The sequence below is a fragment of the Phodopus roborovskii genome, unplaced genomic scaffold (assembly GCF_943737965.1).
Source record: "Phodopus roborovskii unplaced genomic scaffold, PHOROB, whole genome shotgun sequence".
Taxonomy (NCBI): domain Eukaryota; kingdom Metazoa; phylum Chordata; class Mammalia; order Rodentia; family Cricetidae; genus Phodopus; species Phodopus roborovskii.
The window spans coordinates 3,780,596-3,795,875 of NW_026126407.1; the positions used below are offsets into that span (position 1 = coordinate 3,780,596).

The 15,280-nt window shown below is 49.4% G+C and overlaps 1 protein-coding gene across 1 annotated transcript in view; it reads left to right on the forward strand.

Moving 5' to 3' along the window:
• Ksr1 (kinase suppressor of ras 1) overlaps positions 1–15,280 on the forward strand; it is a 125,908-nt gene that overhangs the window by 73,694 nt on the left and 36,934 nt on the right. Inside the window, exon 2 of the mRNA XM_051179839.1 lies at positions 1,169–1,309. Coding sequence (XP_051035796.1) covers positions 1,169–1,309 — 141 coding nt within the window. The remainder of the gene's footprint in view (positions 1–1,168; positions 1,310–15,280) is intronic.

Genomic DNA, 15,280 nt, shown 5'->3' on the forward strand with positions numbered 1-15,280 from the left:
TTTACAGGTGATGGGAAAGGGGTGCATTACCTAGATAGCCAAACCCTCTGGACCTGAGTGTTTCTGAGTGGCAGGGTCTGGCCTTTAGGTGGTGCTTGCTTTTTGGGGACACTGAGAGTTGCAACAGGACTAGATATTCTGGCCTCAGATATTCTCATAGGCAATGGATGCTACAGGCTTAGCCAATCCAGATAACTGCTCTCCTTGGCTCCCTGAATGGTGCCATAGTCCTGTCTGTTGGAGTCTGCCGGGTTGCGTCAGCTGAAGGAGCCTCCTCTTCAAGCTTGTCCAAGCTGTACCCTCCTTGTGTGTTTTGCCTCTGCCCTTGTGTTCCTCAGTGCTGGTCAGAGCTCTGTGCTTGACCCAGGTCAGTACATACTTGTTCAAACTTATCTTGCTTGAGTCTTTTGAAAGCTTTGGACATTCCTCCCTTGGGTCTGGACTTTGCCAGCATTCTTGGGGTGTATATCCCCAATAGTCAATGTTAAGGACTGTTACCAACACTGTCCCCACCCCACTGTCCCTAGAAAGTTGGGTGCTTTCTGTGATGAGCTGACTGTCTCTTCAACTCTCTGAGGGAGCATCTTTTTTTATCATCAGTGTAGATGTGTGTGTTAGTGTGTGTGTGTTAGCGTGTGTGTGTTGTGTGTGTGTATATGTACGTGTGTGTTGTATGTGCATGTGGGGGTGGGTGTATCAGAGGGGAAAGGTAAGTAACTTGCCCAGCATCACAGACCCAGGGAGAACTTCTGCCCCAACCCAGGCTGTCTGAATCACAGCTGGAAGGTTGCCCCATCTTTGCAAGCCTCCCCTCTTTCCTTGTTATCAATTATCTGTATTTGTGTACCAAGCAGGAAGGCTGGCTTCTTTTTAGCTAGCTGCTGTTCTGAATAGTCATGACCTTTACTGTTGAGGAGCTGGTTTTGAAGGCAGTGTAGTTGGCCAGTCTCAGTGAAGATGTGGGCTCCATGCTTGCAGCTAGACCATCCAAACTCCCAATTTGTAGCCTTTCTGCACCATGAATGACAGCAAGGGGTTTCCCCGGCCCCTGCTGGCTCCTGTTGTCAGAGCATCCCTGGTGTCTGCCTGAGCTCTCCAGAGGGCACATGGCTGCCACATGCTTGTGTTACCCATAAAGGTGACCTTCTCTTTGCTGGACTTCCCACAGGCAAAGCTGGTGCGGTACATCTGCAAGCAGCGGCAGTGTAAGCTGAGTGTGACCCCCAGCGACAGGACTGCCGAGCTCAACAGCTACCCACGCTTCAGTGACTGGCTATACATCTTCAACGTGAGGCCCGAGGTGGTGCAGGTATGCAGCAAGACCAGGCCAGGGGCAGGCAAAAGGGACACGCAGGGGTCACATGGCTAAGATATAGGGGCTGCATGCTCTGCTCTTGGGAGGGGGAGATGGTGGTATGGGGTTTGGGGAACAGTAGCATCCAGTAGGAACCCATGGTACCTGTGGCCACAGCAAGTGCCCCAGGTGCCATTGCCTCATAAACTGGGACAGCCTGACCACACTAATCATTCATTTGATCATATGACAAGGACCTTCTTTTCTGGAATACTTGTCTTTGTGGCAGACATTGTGTTTAACACTGACATTGTAACCTTGGAGCTGGAGGAGAGATGGCTCAGAGGTTAAGAGTACTTATTGCTCTTGCAGAGGACCTGGGTTCAGTACCAGGACCCAGTACCCACAGAGTGGCTCACACCCATCCATAACTTCAGTTCCAGGGGATCAAATGCCCTCTTCTGGCATCCACAGTCACCAAGCATGCACTTGGTACACATACATGCATGCAAATGAAATACTCATCCACATAATAAAAGAAAATGAAAGTGTTATCTTCCTTTGCTCAGAGTTCTATAAAGAGGGTTTTGCCATCCTTCTGTCTTACATTCAAGGACACATGGCTGGCAAGTGTCAACCAGGGGACTGGGAAACAAGAGTCCAGGCTCAGCTTATTCTCCCACTGCCGAGCTGTGTTGTCTTTCTTCTTCAGTCCATCTTTCCATACATCCATCCTACCCACCCACAACTCATCACTTAACCAAGCAGTATCCTTAACTGTATCAGGGTGCAGGTCGGTACTCACGGAGCTACCATAAGTGACTATTCGGAAGCTGTGCTTAAAATCTACATCGATTCTAAAATGTAAAAGCCTGATTCTCACTAGTGTTTAAAGTGAAATCCCTTCTGTGAGGACGCTGAGGAAAACAAAGAGCAGGGAAGAATGTCATGCAAAGCCCTGCCACTCAGGAACGAGGCAAAACAAAACAACCCTTTGACATCTTGATCCTTCACCCCAAAGTAAAAATCCTTATAACATTTTTAGGGGGTCAGGACCAGCCAGGCAGGGAGTCACTGGTCTCGTGTGGCTGTAGCTGTTCCTTTAGCGATGAGAGTTGTAATCTGATGCCTGGGTACCAAAGTAGACAGTGTGTCACATTTCCTGTCTGTCACATGGTGAAGGGACAGGCTTTTTTGGACATATGAGGATTTCTAACATTACTAAAATTAATCTCCTCTGTCATTGGGTGTGGTTGGTTGTTGGTTGGTTGGTTTGAGACAGGGTCTTGCTATATAGCTCAGGCTGGTCTGGAACCCTTTACCTAGCTCATTAAGGTGGCCTCAGATGCTAGGTGGTCCTCCTGCCTCTCCCTCCCAAATGCTGGGTTATAGTCACGCATCACCCTGCTCCTGTCACGCATCACCCTGCTCCTGTTTGGCTGGTTTGGTTTCTTTTTTGGTTTTTGTTTTGGGGGGTGTTTGTCTTGTTTTTTGTTTGTTTGTTTGTTTGTTTTTGGTGTGGTTTTTTTTGGCTTTTTGTTTGTTTGTGGGTTTTTTGTTTTTGTTTTTTCTTGATTTTGGTTTGGTTTTGTCTTTTTCAAGATGACTATTCAGATTGTAATGTAAGTGTGCTGCTCTCCAGTGCATAAGATTATCTAGAATAATCTTATGTTTTGCTGTCATCATTTGACAGTTAACCCAGTGTGTTTTTCTCATATTTTCACACTTTTGCGTCTTACTTATTATTTCTTTATTACTGTTTTTCAGAGTGGGTGACCTAGGTGAATTCCAACCATTGGCTATCAGATGTGACAAGAACCAGTACTATTATGACAGTCTTTGCAAATACTCGATAATTTCCCTTTAGGAAACATAAAATGTGCCTGTCCTGTCACAGGCCTGAGGAGTGAGTGATGGCCCTAGTTACCCTCATGTGCAGTGTGGTCCACGGTGTAGACAGAAAGGGTGGGCTGGAATCAGCGGGCTCCTTGAATGTTAACAGTTGCACTCCTGCACACCGCACATACACAGAGTATAATGAGCTACAACCTCTGTCTGTCTTCTCACCTCCCTTCCTGCTCAGCAGTCTTCTGCCATACAGGAAGGAGGTTGGACATGCAATTTGGGCACAGATTTAAGTACATAGACTTGGTGATTGTGCAGAAGCAAGCCGCACCCCTCCACACACACACACACACACACACACACACACACACACACACACACTCTGCCACCATCATCTGAGTCTCACTGTGTCTCCTCCGTCCCTTGTATCTGTGTCAGTACCTCCATCTAAGGACACAGCAGTCCAGACATGGTCACAGAGCTAGTGACAAGGACAAACACATGCATGGTTAAGTCCAAAGTGCTAGACTCCAAAGTGTGCCCTTTCACCTCCTTTGCTCTCTGAAGATATACTTGGCAGCTGGTCTTATGCCACAAAGGGCTTCTCTGCAAAAACCTGAAAAGCTCGGGAGGCTCTATCTTTGGGAGGGCCCCAGTATGCCCAGGCCAGTGGGTGCTAATGTGGAATGTTGCTACAGCTGCTGCTGTGACCCCTGGAGAGCTGTGTGATGGCAGCCAGGTTAGAGGCCTCCCAGCCAGGCCAAGTTGTAGCAGGTGCTGAGTCAAGGGCTGGCTGAATCCTGGAGCCCTAAATGACTCAGCAGAGCTGGGTGCTCAGTAAGCGGAGGACTGTTTTTGGCTCCAAGGAGTGGTAGGCAACTGGGCCCCAAGGCCAACTGGATGATGGGAGCCAGGGTGTCCCTTGGATGGAGAACTCTGGAGAACAGAAGGCGAGGGTGAGAGAACAGGAATGGTGACTGCCGCCTGTGACCCCTCACCTGGAGACATTTGTACCCACGAAGCCAGCTGCTCAGGCAGAGACTGTGTCCTCCCATTGGCATGTGTGGGTAGGCGCTGCCTCCCACTGTGTCTCTCACCTCAGTATCTCACTGGGCCATAGTTAGGATCCCCTTTTCCACCCGTTCTGTGGGTGTTCTGAAGGAGTTTTGTGTCTCTTTGCATGTGGGCTCTATCATAGAAACCAGGGATCCCAGTCCTTCCCAGCCCTCCCCCTTGCCGGAGGCCTAGGCCTTTAATGGAGTAGCATGCCTCTCACTGTGCCAGATTGGCCCTGGGCCATGGACACTGAAGGTTAAGTAGCATTATCTCCCTGGCCTGTTTGCCCTGGTTCCTTAACCCACCTACTGTTAAGGAAGCTAACAAGTCCCCAAAGGGTCAGTAGGGCAAATTGACTCCCTTGGATGGAGAGGAGTACAGAGGTCCTGCTGATGCCTTCATGAGGTAGCTGCACCTTCAGCATCCCAGCCTGCCACAGGGTGTCTGGATGTCTCTGTAGCAATATAGGTCCTTCTAGAGAGACCTTCCCCCCCCCCCCCCCCCGCCTAACCTTGACATTTGACCTGGAGAGAGTCAGTCTTTCATGACAGATACAAACTGCAGAACTCAGCTCCCTAAAGAAACAGTTCCCAGGGCATGGGAGCATGCACTTTGGACAGCGTCAGTAGCCAGGAAGCTGTGGTACCTGCTCCTTGTTCTGCTCCTACATTCTGTGGCCACCCGGCTGAATGTGCCCTGTGAAGGCCATGGGCGCTGCTGCTGGAGCTATTCTCCAGTGGGAACAGGGCAGCCCTGAATACTGTTGCCATGGATGTGCAGATGTGAGGACATCCAGAGCCTGAGGTATTGTAGGTGTCCTGCGGGCCCATCTTCCTTTGCTACCTATGTATCTCTGAGGAAGTCACTTTCATCCCTCTGGGCCTGTTTACCCATTTGCTGCTGCTGCTCCTCTTCTTCAACTTATTTTATGTGCATCGGTGTTTTGCCTGCACATATATCTGTGCAGCTGCCATGTGGGTACTGGGAATTGAACCCAGGGCCTCTGGAAGGGCAGCCAGTGCTCTTAAGCGCTGAGCCATCTCTCCCGTCCTCAGACAGGTTCCTTTGAGAGACCAAGGAAGGCCAGAGCAGTAGATTTGTACAGTGTGAGGTGCTCCGGGGAGGCTGTATGGAACCATGCTGTCCCCTCCCCCCTCCATTGAGCCCTCCAAACAGCTGTGCTGCTCCAAACAGCTGTGCTGCTCCACCGCTGTATGTCTTCTCCAATAACTTCAGTCCCATTGTCCTTCAGAAAGGATTTCACAACGCTTTCCCATTGGGGTCCTATGGAGCATGTGTCCTATGGTCAGACTGCATGCACACAGACACACATTCACTCACGCACACAGGCCCAGGCCCAAGCCAGGCTCCTTCACTCATGGACTCTCACGGATCATACTTGTGTGTTCATCCCTTCCCCCCCCCCCCCTTTTTTTCCTTTTTATTTATCCCATGCAAGAAGTGATCAGGGAGCAAATAGAGTCCCATGGCTACCAATGGTGGGTGCCTTTAAGCTGCTTTTCATACAACAAACAGCAGGGGTTGTTATGAAGTAAGAAGAGGTCTAGGCCTCCCTGTTCCTGTACTCTGAGATAACTCCCCCCCCCACCCCTTGTTCACAGTTGGCAGGTACCCTGGCCAGACCTCTCCACGAGTGCCACAGTCATTGAAACTGACAGCTCACATTTGTTCCCTTCCTGTCTTTTGTTTGCTATAATGGGATCGTGCAGTATGAAGTCGGCAAGATGTTAGTCTTATTCTCGCCTTTGTGTAAATCCAGAAAATCCACTTCATTCTTCTTTTACAGCACAATAGTGAGAGAATTCTTCAGGATGTCTGACAATGGGCTGGGGATGCAGCTTAGAGACAGACAGAATGCTGCTGCCTGGAGAGTGACCATGAGCATTTTCCAGCCTGCCTGCCGACAAACTCAAGTGGTGGCTAGCCTGTTTTGCAGGGGTAGGGGCGTGCTGGGGAGGTGGAGCTGGAAAGGAAGGCCTCCCCCAGCCTCACACACACACACACACACACACACACACACACACACACACACGCACGCACGCACGCACGCACACACACGCGCACACACACACACACACACACACACACACACACGAGTCCTTAGATTATATTCTCAGCACTGGAAGGAAGAAATGAAGGGAGGAAGAGAGGGAGGAAGGAAGGAAGAGAGAGAGGAAGAGAGGGAGGGAAGGAAGAAATCTGTCATTATGAGCAATGGGATCACTTGCTTACACACAGTGACATCAGCATCTGAATGAGACTGAGAGTCTGTGCCCACAGAAGCCACATACTAGCCCCAGAGTGCTCAGCATGAGTGGGGACAGAGGTTAGGGGTGCTGGGCTTCCTCTCACTATCTTTCCATCTCTCTGTATACCAGATCCAGGATGCCTGGCAGCTGAAGTGTCCAGCCTTGGCATCTCACCACAGGATGATGGGTCTTAGGGCTGTTCCTGAAGCCTCTGTGTGTGTGTGGGGGTGGTGGCTCTTTATGTGGTAGGATTTGTCCCTTTCATCTCTAAGTGTTGTGCTGACTTTGGCTCTTCACAGCTTCATGGCTGAGGAAGGCACATGCATGAATCAGGTACATATGAAGCTGTATGAAGACAGGTTCTCCTTTACAGCATCATCTTCCTAGGGTTGGCTAGCCATCACTTCAGCTTTATGCTACAGGCTTGGGCAGTATTTATGGCCGCTTTCCAGGCAACAGTGCCTGGTAGGTGAAGAAAAAGGGAGGTCAAAGCAGGCCTACATTGTGGTGCACACCCTTAATCCCAGCATTCAGGAAGATGTGTTAGGAAGGTCATGAGTTTGAGTCTAGCCTGGGCTACATAATTCGAAGGTAACCTGGGCTGCATAGCAAGATACTGCCTCAAGAAATTAATTACTTGGTTAGTTGACATGAGTATGGAGTGACAGCTACACTTCCAGGCTCCTGGCAAGCTGAGGTGACTGCACTTCTTTCTATTTGTCCTTACCTGTCTTAGCTGGGATTGCTGTTGCAGTGATGTCACACCATGACCAAAAGAAACTCAGGGAGGAAAGGTTTTATTTGGCTTACACTTCCATATTAGTGTTCATCACCAAAGAAGTCAGGGAAGGAACCTGGCGCAGAGGCCATGGAGGAGTGCTGCTTTCTGGATTGCTCCTCATGGCTTGCTCAGCCTGCTTTCCTATACATGCCCAGGACCACCAGCCCAGGAGTATCAGCACCCACAGTGAATTGACCTCTCCCACCTCAATCATGAATTAAGAAAATGGCCTAGAGTCTTGCCTAAAGCCCAATCTTATGGAGGCCTTTTCTCAATTGAGGCTCCTTCCTCTCAGACGACTCTAGCTTGGGTTAAGTTAGCCAGGACATCGCCTGAGCGGAACCCAACCTTCCACAGCTCAGAGCCTGCTGTAGCTCTTCTTACCTGGAAGTCTTGGCTTCCTCTTCCCTCCCCATACCTGTGGATGCCCAATGCAGACCCTAGGCAGGCTTTTTGCCTAATGGGACCTCAGTGGTGGGGATGCTCTACACTTTCCATTGTAGGCCAGGGAACCATGTGTTAGATACACTGGCAACGTGAACTCTGCATATTCTGTAGCAACATGAGTTTTAAATTATGTGGATGTTGGGCTATTGGTACACTTGAGCTGTGCAGGTCTTGAGTTTGCCCAAGAGGGCCTGTGGCAGGAGCTTGGGTGCTCTTACACTCTCTCTGCCCTGTGAGCTCCAGGCTTGTGTAAAACACAAATTGAGAGCTGACCTGAGGCACTCTGATGGAAGCCAACATGGCATGTGTGAGGCCAGCTCAGACTCATCCTAGACAGTCAAGGAACAATGACACTGGGGAAGACGTCAGACAATACCAGCTCCTAACTAGAGCAGAAAGAGCACCCAGACAAGGGGACAGTATCTGTAGGGACCTTGGCTGGAAAAGCCAGAGCTATGCTCATAGGCTACTCTGAAGAGAGGTCTAGGAGGAGGCTGGTGAAGAAACTGAACCAGTTCGGGAACTCTGTGTGTGTGGAAGACTGAGCGTGGGTTTGTCTTAAGGGGGATAATTGAAGCGTGTGAGAGAGCAAGGGGGGAAGGTTGAATATTGGAACTGTGTTAAAGAAAATAAAGCTCCCACTGGTTAGCAGGCAGATTTCACCATGGGCTTGCTAGAGAGAAGCAGGGAGAAACCTGCTCAGGGCCCTCCTGAGTTCAGAGGCAAGGCCCCTCCCCCTGGCCCCCACAGGTTAAATCTAAACATCACAGCTTTGGTTTCTGGCTACAACTGGGGAAATGATTTCAGAACCTGCTGGCCAGGAGCCTTTTTTTTTTTTTTTCCCTCCTCTGTTGGAAGTTGTTAAAGGAAGTGGGAAGGGCTGGTGCTGCGTGGAACCCGGGGTCCAGCACAAAGCCTCACCGTATGTCCTTCACATAAGCTCTTAGGGCTGGCGCTTCTGAACCGAGGCTGTCCGTGGGTCTGGTAAAGGGCTCTGTGTTGTGGGCCAGATAGGCAGGGTTCTCTTCACCCTTTCTTCTGTCCTCCCAGCTCTAGATTGGAAGAGGCCTTCTCAGGGGATGAGCACCCGACCGCTGCCACCATCTTGGCCTCACACTGGCTGGGAGTGGCTGTGCCAGTGTGTGACCTAAGGAGGGTTCTCTAAGAAACAAACCAAAAGGAAGGAAGGGAGGAAGGAAGGAAGGAAGGAAGGAAGGAAGGAAGGAAGGAAGGAAGAAGCACATTGACATTTGGCCCCTGAGGTATATAGATCATCAGGTTGAGTCCTGTGGCTCTTTTCCTGTCAGCCCCCATTACTCCCTGGGAGCCAGAGGCCTGGCTGGCTCTTTGCTCTCCAGCAACCGGGAGCCTTCCCCGGAAGCAGGTCTACCGCACTGCCTCAAGGAGAGATCTGTACAGGAATGTCTGCCCCCGTTGCTAGTGCCAGAGGAAGTGAGATTGTTGAGATGGCAGGTCTCAATATGGATGCTGGATCTTGGGAACCAGAGTCCTCCCTGCTTAAGATGGGCCAGCAGAGGCCCAGTGGTGGGCCATCATTCTTCTGTCTGTCACATCCAACCAGAAAAGAGCTGAAGTTGGCATGTCGAAGGGGAGATGCAAATGACAGCCTAGTTTTGTGTAGGGGAGCGTGTGAGTGTGTGTGACACATGTGCACCCATGCATGCATGTCACAATCTTGCACACACACAACCCTGTTTAATATTTATGCCTGCGGGAAGGGGGAAGGGCCCTCATTTTGTGGCTTAGCAAACTGAAGCTCAGAGAAATTGGGTGACTTGTGGGAATTGTACACTGACTTAGCTGATGGCAAGGTCAGGGTTCAAACTCAGCTTGCTGTGAGCCAAAGCTGTGGCCTCTGCCCCACCACAGACCCAGGAACGACCCAGATCAGTGTTACTGTCTGTGGCGGTGTGACAGAGTTGCCTGTCTTTCTCTCACATCCCTCCCCTCCTTCTCCTTTCTCTTTATGTCTATTCGTTACATAGTCACCAATCATTTATTCTTTGCTAGGTACCCAAATGAATTATCTTGGGATGTATTGATGAATCAGAGAATGTGCCCTAAGGGCTTAGAGCTGGTGCATGCACTGGTTTCAAATAGCCATGATGCAAAGTGAGCGATGAAGGGCCACAGATTCCCAAGGGAAATCTTTCACTGTCTCAGTGAGCGTGTATTCAGCCATGGTTGTGACCATGTGTTTACCCATGGTTGTACACTGGATGCCACTCTAGGTATATGCCACTTTCCAGTTGATGGAATAATGTATTGTTTCTGGTCCTGGACTGAAGTATCTTTTAAGCTTCGAGGACAGGGTACCATTGGGCTTTTTCAGTCTGTAAAGAGTCATGGGTGACAGTGTACCTTATAGGCCTGTATTGTGTGTTGCTTTGGACTACGAACCCATCTCCTAGCTCTTTAGAGTTCCAGGTTATTGCATGCTGTCCAAAGTGACCAGAATGGCTGCTTCAGTCATGGCTCTGTCCCCAGAGTCCACACACTGGTATGCTTTCTGAAGGCTTGAGTTCGATATAATCCAAAGCTCTCCTACCCCTTGGGCTGAGATGTCATAAGAGCTCTGTCATCTGAACTAGTGAAGGTGGCATGCCAGAAGTCTCTGGGGAGGCCTTAAATTTGCCAATCATGATAGCAGCTATTTCTAGGCTATTGTGTCTGCATGTTCCAGGCTGGACTTGAACAACAGTGTATGCCTGTGTTTTTGTGGTGGTGTGTACTGAGCCCCCTCTGGATACTGCTAGCTTCTAAGCGGCTAGGTTGCATGCATGCTCCCTCTTCCTCTGGGAGGGCCATCATGAAGACAGGCTTGCTCTAAAAGAGATTTGATGAACCGGATTTCATGGGGAAATGTTTGTGTCAGTGTTGCCCTGTTTCAGTTATCATACAGCAAAACTTCTTCTTTGCTACCTCTTATGTATGTGTAGAGTATACACGTGTTTGTATACAGGTGTGTGTACATGTGGAGGCCAGAGGGGATGTTGAGTGTTCCTCTCTACCACTCTTCACCTTATTCCTTAGAGACAGGATCTCACTGAACTGGGAACTTGGCTGGTGGCCTGCAGGCCCCAATGATTATCCCATCTCTGCCCCAACAGTACTAGGGTTCCTGGTATGCACACGGTCACACTCAGTTTTTTATGTGGTGTCTAGGGATTTGAACTCAGGTCCTCATCCCTGTACAGACACTCCTAACCACTGAGCCATCTATCCATAGTCCGTCACCCTTCTTTTTAACAACTAGCAGCAAGTAAGTTCTAGGGTCGGTCCCTTGCTCCCAAAAGCTTAGCCCACTTTGAGCAGGCAGGATACTTGGAAAGGAAGATTGTTGAGAGTGTGATGTCTGAATAGATGATCGAGGCCTGCCTAGGGAGGCAGACAGAATCCTGAGTTGCCATCTGCCAGCTGTGTCTTTGGACAAGTCCCTTAACTTCTGCGCCTGTTTTCTCATCTGCTAGTTGTTCTATCAAGAAGCATGGAGTCATGTCTGATACCTTCTGCCTCCTCAACCCCCATGCTCAGTCAGTTTGCCGCTCCCACAGGCTCTGTTTCCATGCATGTCCCAGATCCATCAGTGTCTTCTCCATTGACAGCATACCTCCATCACTCCTGGATCCACTTTCCCCTTCCCGTCCCTTCATTTTTCATGAGCCCGGCTTGAAATCTGGCTTTTTGGAGTTCAGTCTTTAATCGATACCTGGTCACACTCAGCATAAAATCCAGCTCTGTCACCATTCCCTTCGAGAAGTATTCAGTGTCTGTCTCCTTCCACACCTCTCACCCCTTCTCTCTCTGCCCAGGCATTGGAACAAGACAGGCTATTTCCTGTCGCAGCCACGGGCCCTTGTATGTTCATTTCTTCTGCCTGAGTGGGTTCTCGTCCTCAGCCCAGAGTCTCCTCTTTCTCTGCAGCTAGCGAAGGTGCCCTGTCTAAATCAGATGCCTCTCCTTCCCACTGCAGTCTCACTCAGCAGTTTCCTTCCTAGCGTTTACGAATTTCAGTTACACATTTTAGGTAGTTTTAAATTTGTTCTCTATTTCAATTCTTGCTGGGAAAGACTGTATTGTGCTCACTCTCGTATCTCCAGTGCTGAGTATAGTCCCCATATACACAGCTCTTTGTTGACTGGTTGAATGAAGGGTAGAGAAAGGGCAGGGTATCAGGAACATAGTAAATTCTTACCAAGTAAAGCTATTGTATGCACTCCCACTATTTGGGGCTTTTCTGCAGTAAATGCAAGTACCAGTTGACTTAAGACACAAGCCTGGAGAATATGTGTACAGGGACTGATGCTGTTAGGAAGTGCCTCCTGGTAAGCAGCCCTGTGTGGCAGGCTCACAGGACTTGGGTGGCTCAGCCTCACTCCTTCCCACTGCAATTGTGCCTGCCAAAAGGGCCACTTTTTCCTCGAAATGTATCTGCCGAACCTCAGGGAGGGCTCTGATTGGATCAGCTTTGGTCACATGGTCACATACTGTGACCAGTAACAGGTAGGGATGATGAAAGCTAGGTCAAAGGATAGAAAAGCAGGATGGACCAGGGGCCACCTGCACCCAGAGGTTTCAGGGTGTAGTGCTGCAGCTTCGCAATATTAGCTACTTAGGAAGCTGAGGCAGGAGGATAGCAAATTCAAGTCTTGCCTGAGTGTCTAAAAATTTCAATAGGAAGGAAAGCAGAGCTCCACCTATCGATCTTCAGTCTGTCACAGGAAGGCGGGGTCCCCAGGGGGTGTCCCTAAAGCCCTACCAGCATCAGGACCCAAGGTTGTGAATACATCTTGGTGTGGTAACAATTAGTGCTGTACTTTTCATGGCGTCTGTGCCTCTCTTCCCCCACAGGAGAGGGTCACCTGAGGGTCATGTGACCATCAGCAGACCAGACTCCTGTGCTTGAGAAGGAGCCACAGGCCTGTGGCTCAGAGATCATCTAGCAGGGCTTCTCAGCTCCCCTGTGGCTCTGCTGAGACAATGTTCCCAGAATGTAATTGGTGAGGCAATTTTTTGTTGTTGTTGTTTGTGCTTTGGTTTTTAATTAACATTTCTGTAAGAAAGTAATAAATGCTTATTTTATAAAATACAGACAAGCAAAAGATCTGTAATCACATTCAGAGATGATCATTGGTTCTTGGGTTTAGGCCTCCCCTTTACCCTCCTCCAGGTTTTGTGATGGCATCTCATGATCCCAGGCTGGCCTTGAACTCACTGTGTAGCCAAGACTAGCCTTGATCTTGTGACCTTCATTCCTCCACAACCCAAGTAGTGGGATTATAGGTTTCCACTACAATGCCTAGATTAGATTTGTCCTTGCTTTTCATATGTTCATGTTCAAAATGTGTAAAGTCTAGGGAGTGATAATAGTTGTGTTTACTAATGGTTGACCTCGTGTCTTACTGCTCCCCCGAACAAACATAGCAAATCTGGTTGTTTGCTTCTGGGCAGACCTCTTTGTTACATTCCTTTCTTTTAATGTCATAGTTCACGTGTGAATTTAGGCTGTACTTGTTTATCAGGGGCTCCCATTGTTCTTGGGGTTGGTGGGAGCTATACCTAGATGTCCCATCTGGTCTTCCCAGCCACCTTCAAGAAAGCATGCTGTGATGTTCAAGATGCAGCAAAGGGAGAAAAAGTATGTGGTATGTCACCTGCGTGAGGACACGTGGCTGGGAGTCTGGCTGCAAAACTGGGACTCGGAATTCCCTTTCTCCTCTTTGTTATTTTCTCCCCCAGTTCTCATGGATAGATAGGCCCTTGTAGTATCTTTCCTTGTCTAATGCCTGAGATCTTTATTTAATGTGTTTATAGTGTGTGCATGTATTCAAATGTACATGCACACATGAGTATGTGGAGGCCAGAAGTCAGCATCAGTACCTTCCTCAATTGCTTGCCACCTTATTTTTTGAGACAGGGTCTCAAACTGAAACTCGCCAACTGGCTAGACTGGCTGGCCACCAAGCCTGAGGGATCTTCCAGTCTCCCCCAACCCTAAAATTACAGATATGGGCCACCTCGCCTGGCTTCCTTTACTTGGGTTCTTGGGATGTGAACTTGGGTCTTTTGCCTGAGTGGCAAGCATTCCACCACCTAATTCATCTCCCTAGTACCCTTAATTTTATTTACTTTACAATTACTTAATTGCTTTAAAGAAGCATTCCCCAAGTCTAACAGTAAGTGTTCGTTGTAAGAAAACTAGAAAGTACAGAAAAACTTCAAAAAGAAAATGAAATCGCCCCGAGACACTGGCAGGCCACCCTGACTTCCTTCCCGTTATTTTCTTGTTTTGAGAAAGGAAGAGTCACTGGTCCTGGGGTCACTTGTAGCTGTGTGACAGCTGCATTTGCTCTCTTGCTGATATCTTGTCTGCTGTCCAGGGTGTGTTGTAACTCTTAAGGTTCCATGTGCCCAAATGTGTTAGAGGCTATGGGGGCCAGAGGGTAGCTGTAGTTCACACTGGAGGTGGGGAGTGCCCACATGACTCACAGGAGGTGAGTGATAACTGCTCTCTCCTGACTCAGTTCTTGCCTTTTGGAGGAAGGTATTGAGGCAGGGAGAAGAACTAGGTCCTGGCAGCCTGGTCCCCACCCCCTGCCATGAGGCCATCCAGAGCCTATGTCCCTCACGCCCAGCACCTGCTCTGGGAAGTATGTGCTGACTCCCCAGCTCCCAGGCATGAACTATTTTTGGCTACAGTGACTGTTCGCTAGTAATGAAAACAGAAACCCCTCTCCCTGCCTTGTTCTTCCATGGGACAGTGTCCTGGGGGCCAGAGCTACTGTGCTCAGGCCCCCTTACCATGCATTGCCTCTGGAGCTGGGTAATGACAAAGACTTCAAGGGACCCAGAAGCTGAGTCACCCACCTTGCTGAGACAAGTCCCGGGCTCAAGCCAGCTTGTACCAGATGGGAATTGTGAGGTAGGCAGCGGAGTCCTGGACTCTGAGTCTTTGTTTTGCCAACTGGCTATAGAACACATCAGAAGAGTGTGTGCACCTTAGGGGAGGTGACTGTCATTTCATATTCCCGTGCTCTCTCGTGACAGAATGGCTAGAGCAGTCTGAATCTTAGAAGCTAATTGTCCCGGTCTTTATAATGAAACGGCTGACTGCTGTGAGGGACTGAGCCTGCCCCTTAGTCATCTGGTCGGTCAGGACAGGAAAGCTGGGCCACACTGAGAATATAAAAGCAGAAAGCAGAGCCAAGGCCTAGACCCAGGCCCAGCACTTACTTGCCATGGCCCAAGATGGCTAACTGAATCATTCCGAGCCTCTGTTTCCATGGCTAGCAAGGGTCTATATCTGGGCCACGTACTGAGGGGTGGCAGTGCCCATAATAGTTATTTCTGAGGGTGAACTTGTTGGAAAGGAAGAAGCACATTGAGCAGCTGGGTGAGAATCAGCAGGTCCCGGGCCCCTGTAGATCTTAGGCCTTGTCTAAGAAGCCAGGTGTCAGTATAGCTGGTGCTCTGAGGTTTCCATCTTCCTGTTAAAATGAAGAGTATGCCCGGCACCACAGTGGGGGTGGATAGGGTGGGCCAGATTTGTTCCCTCCTGCCATCATC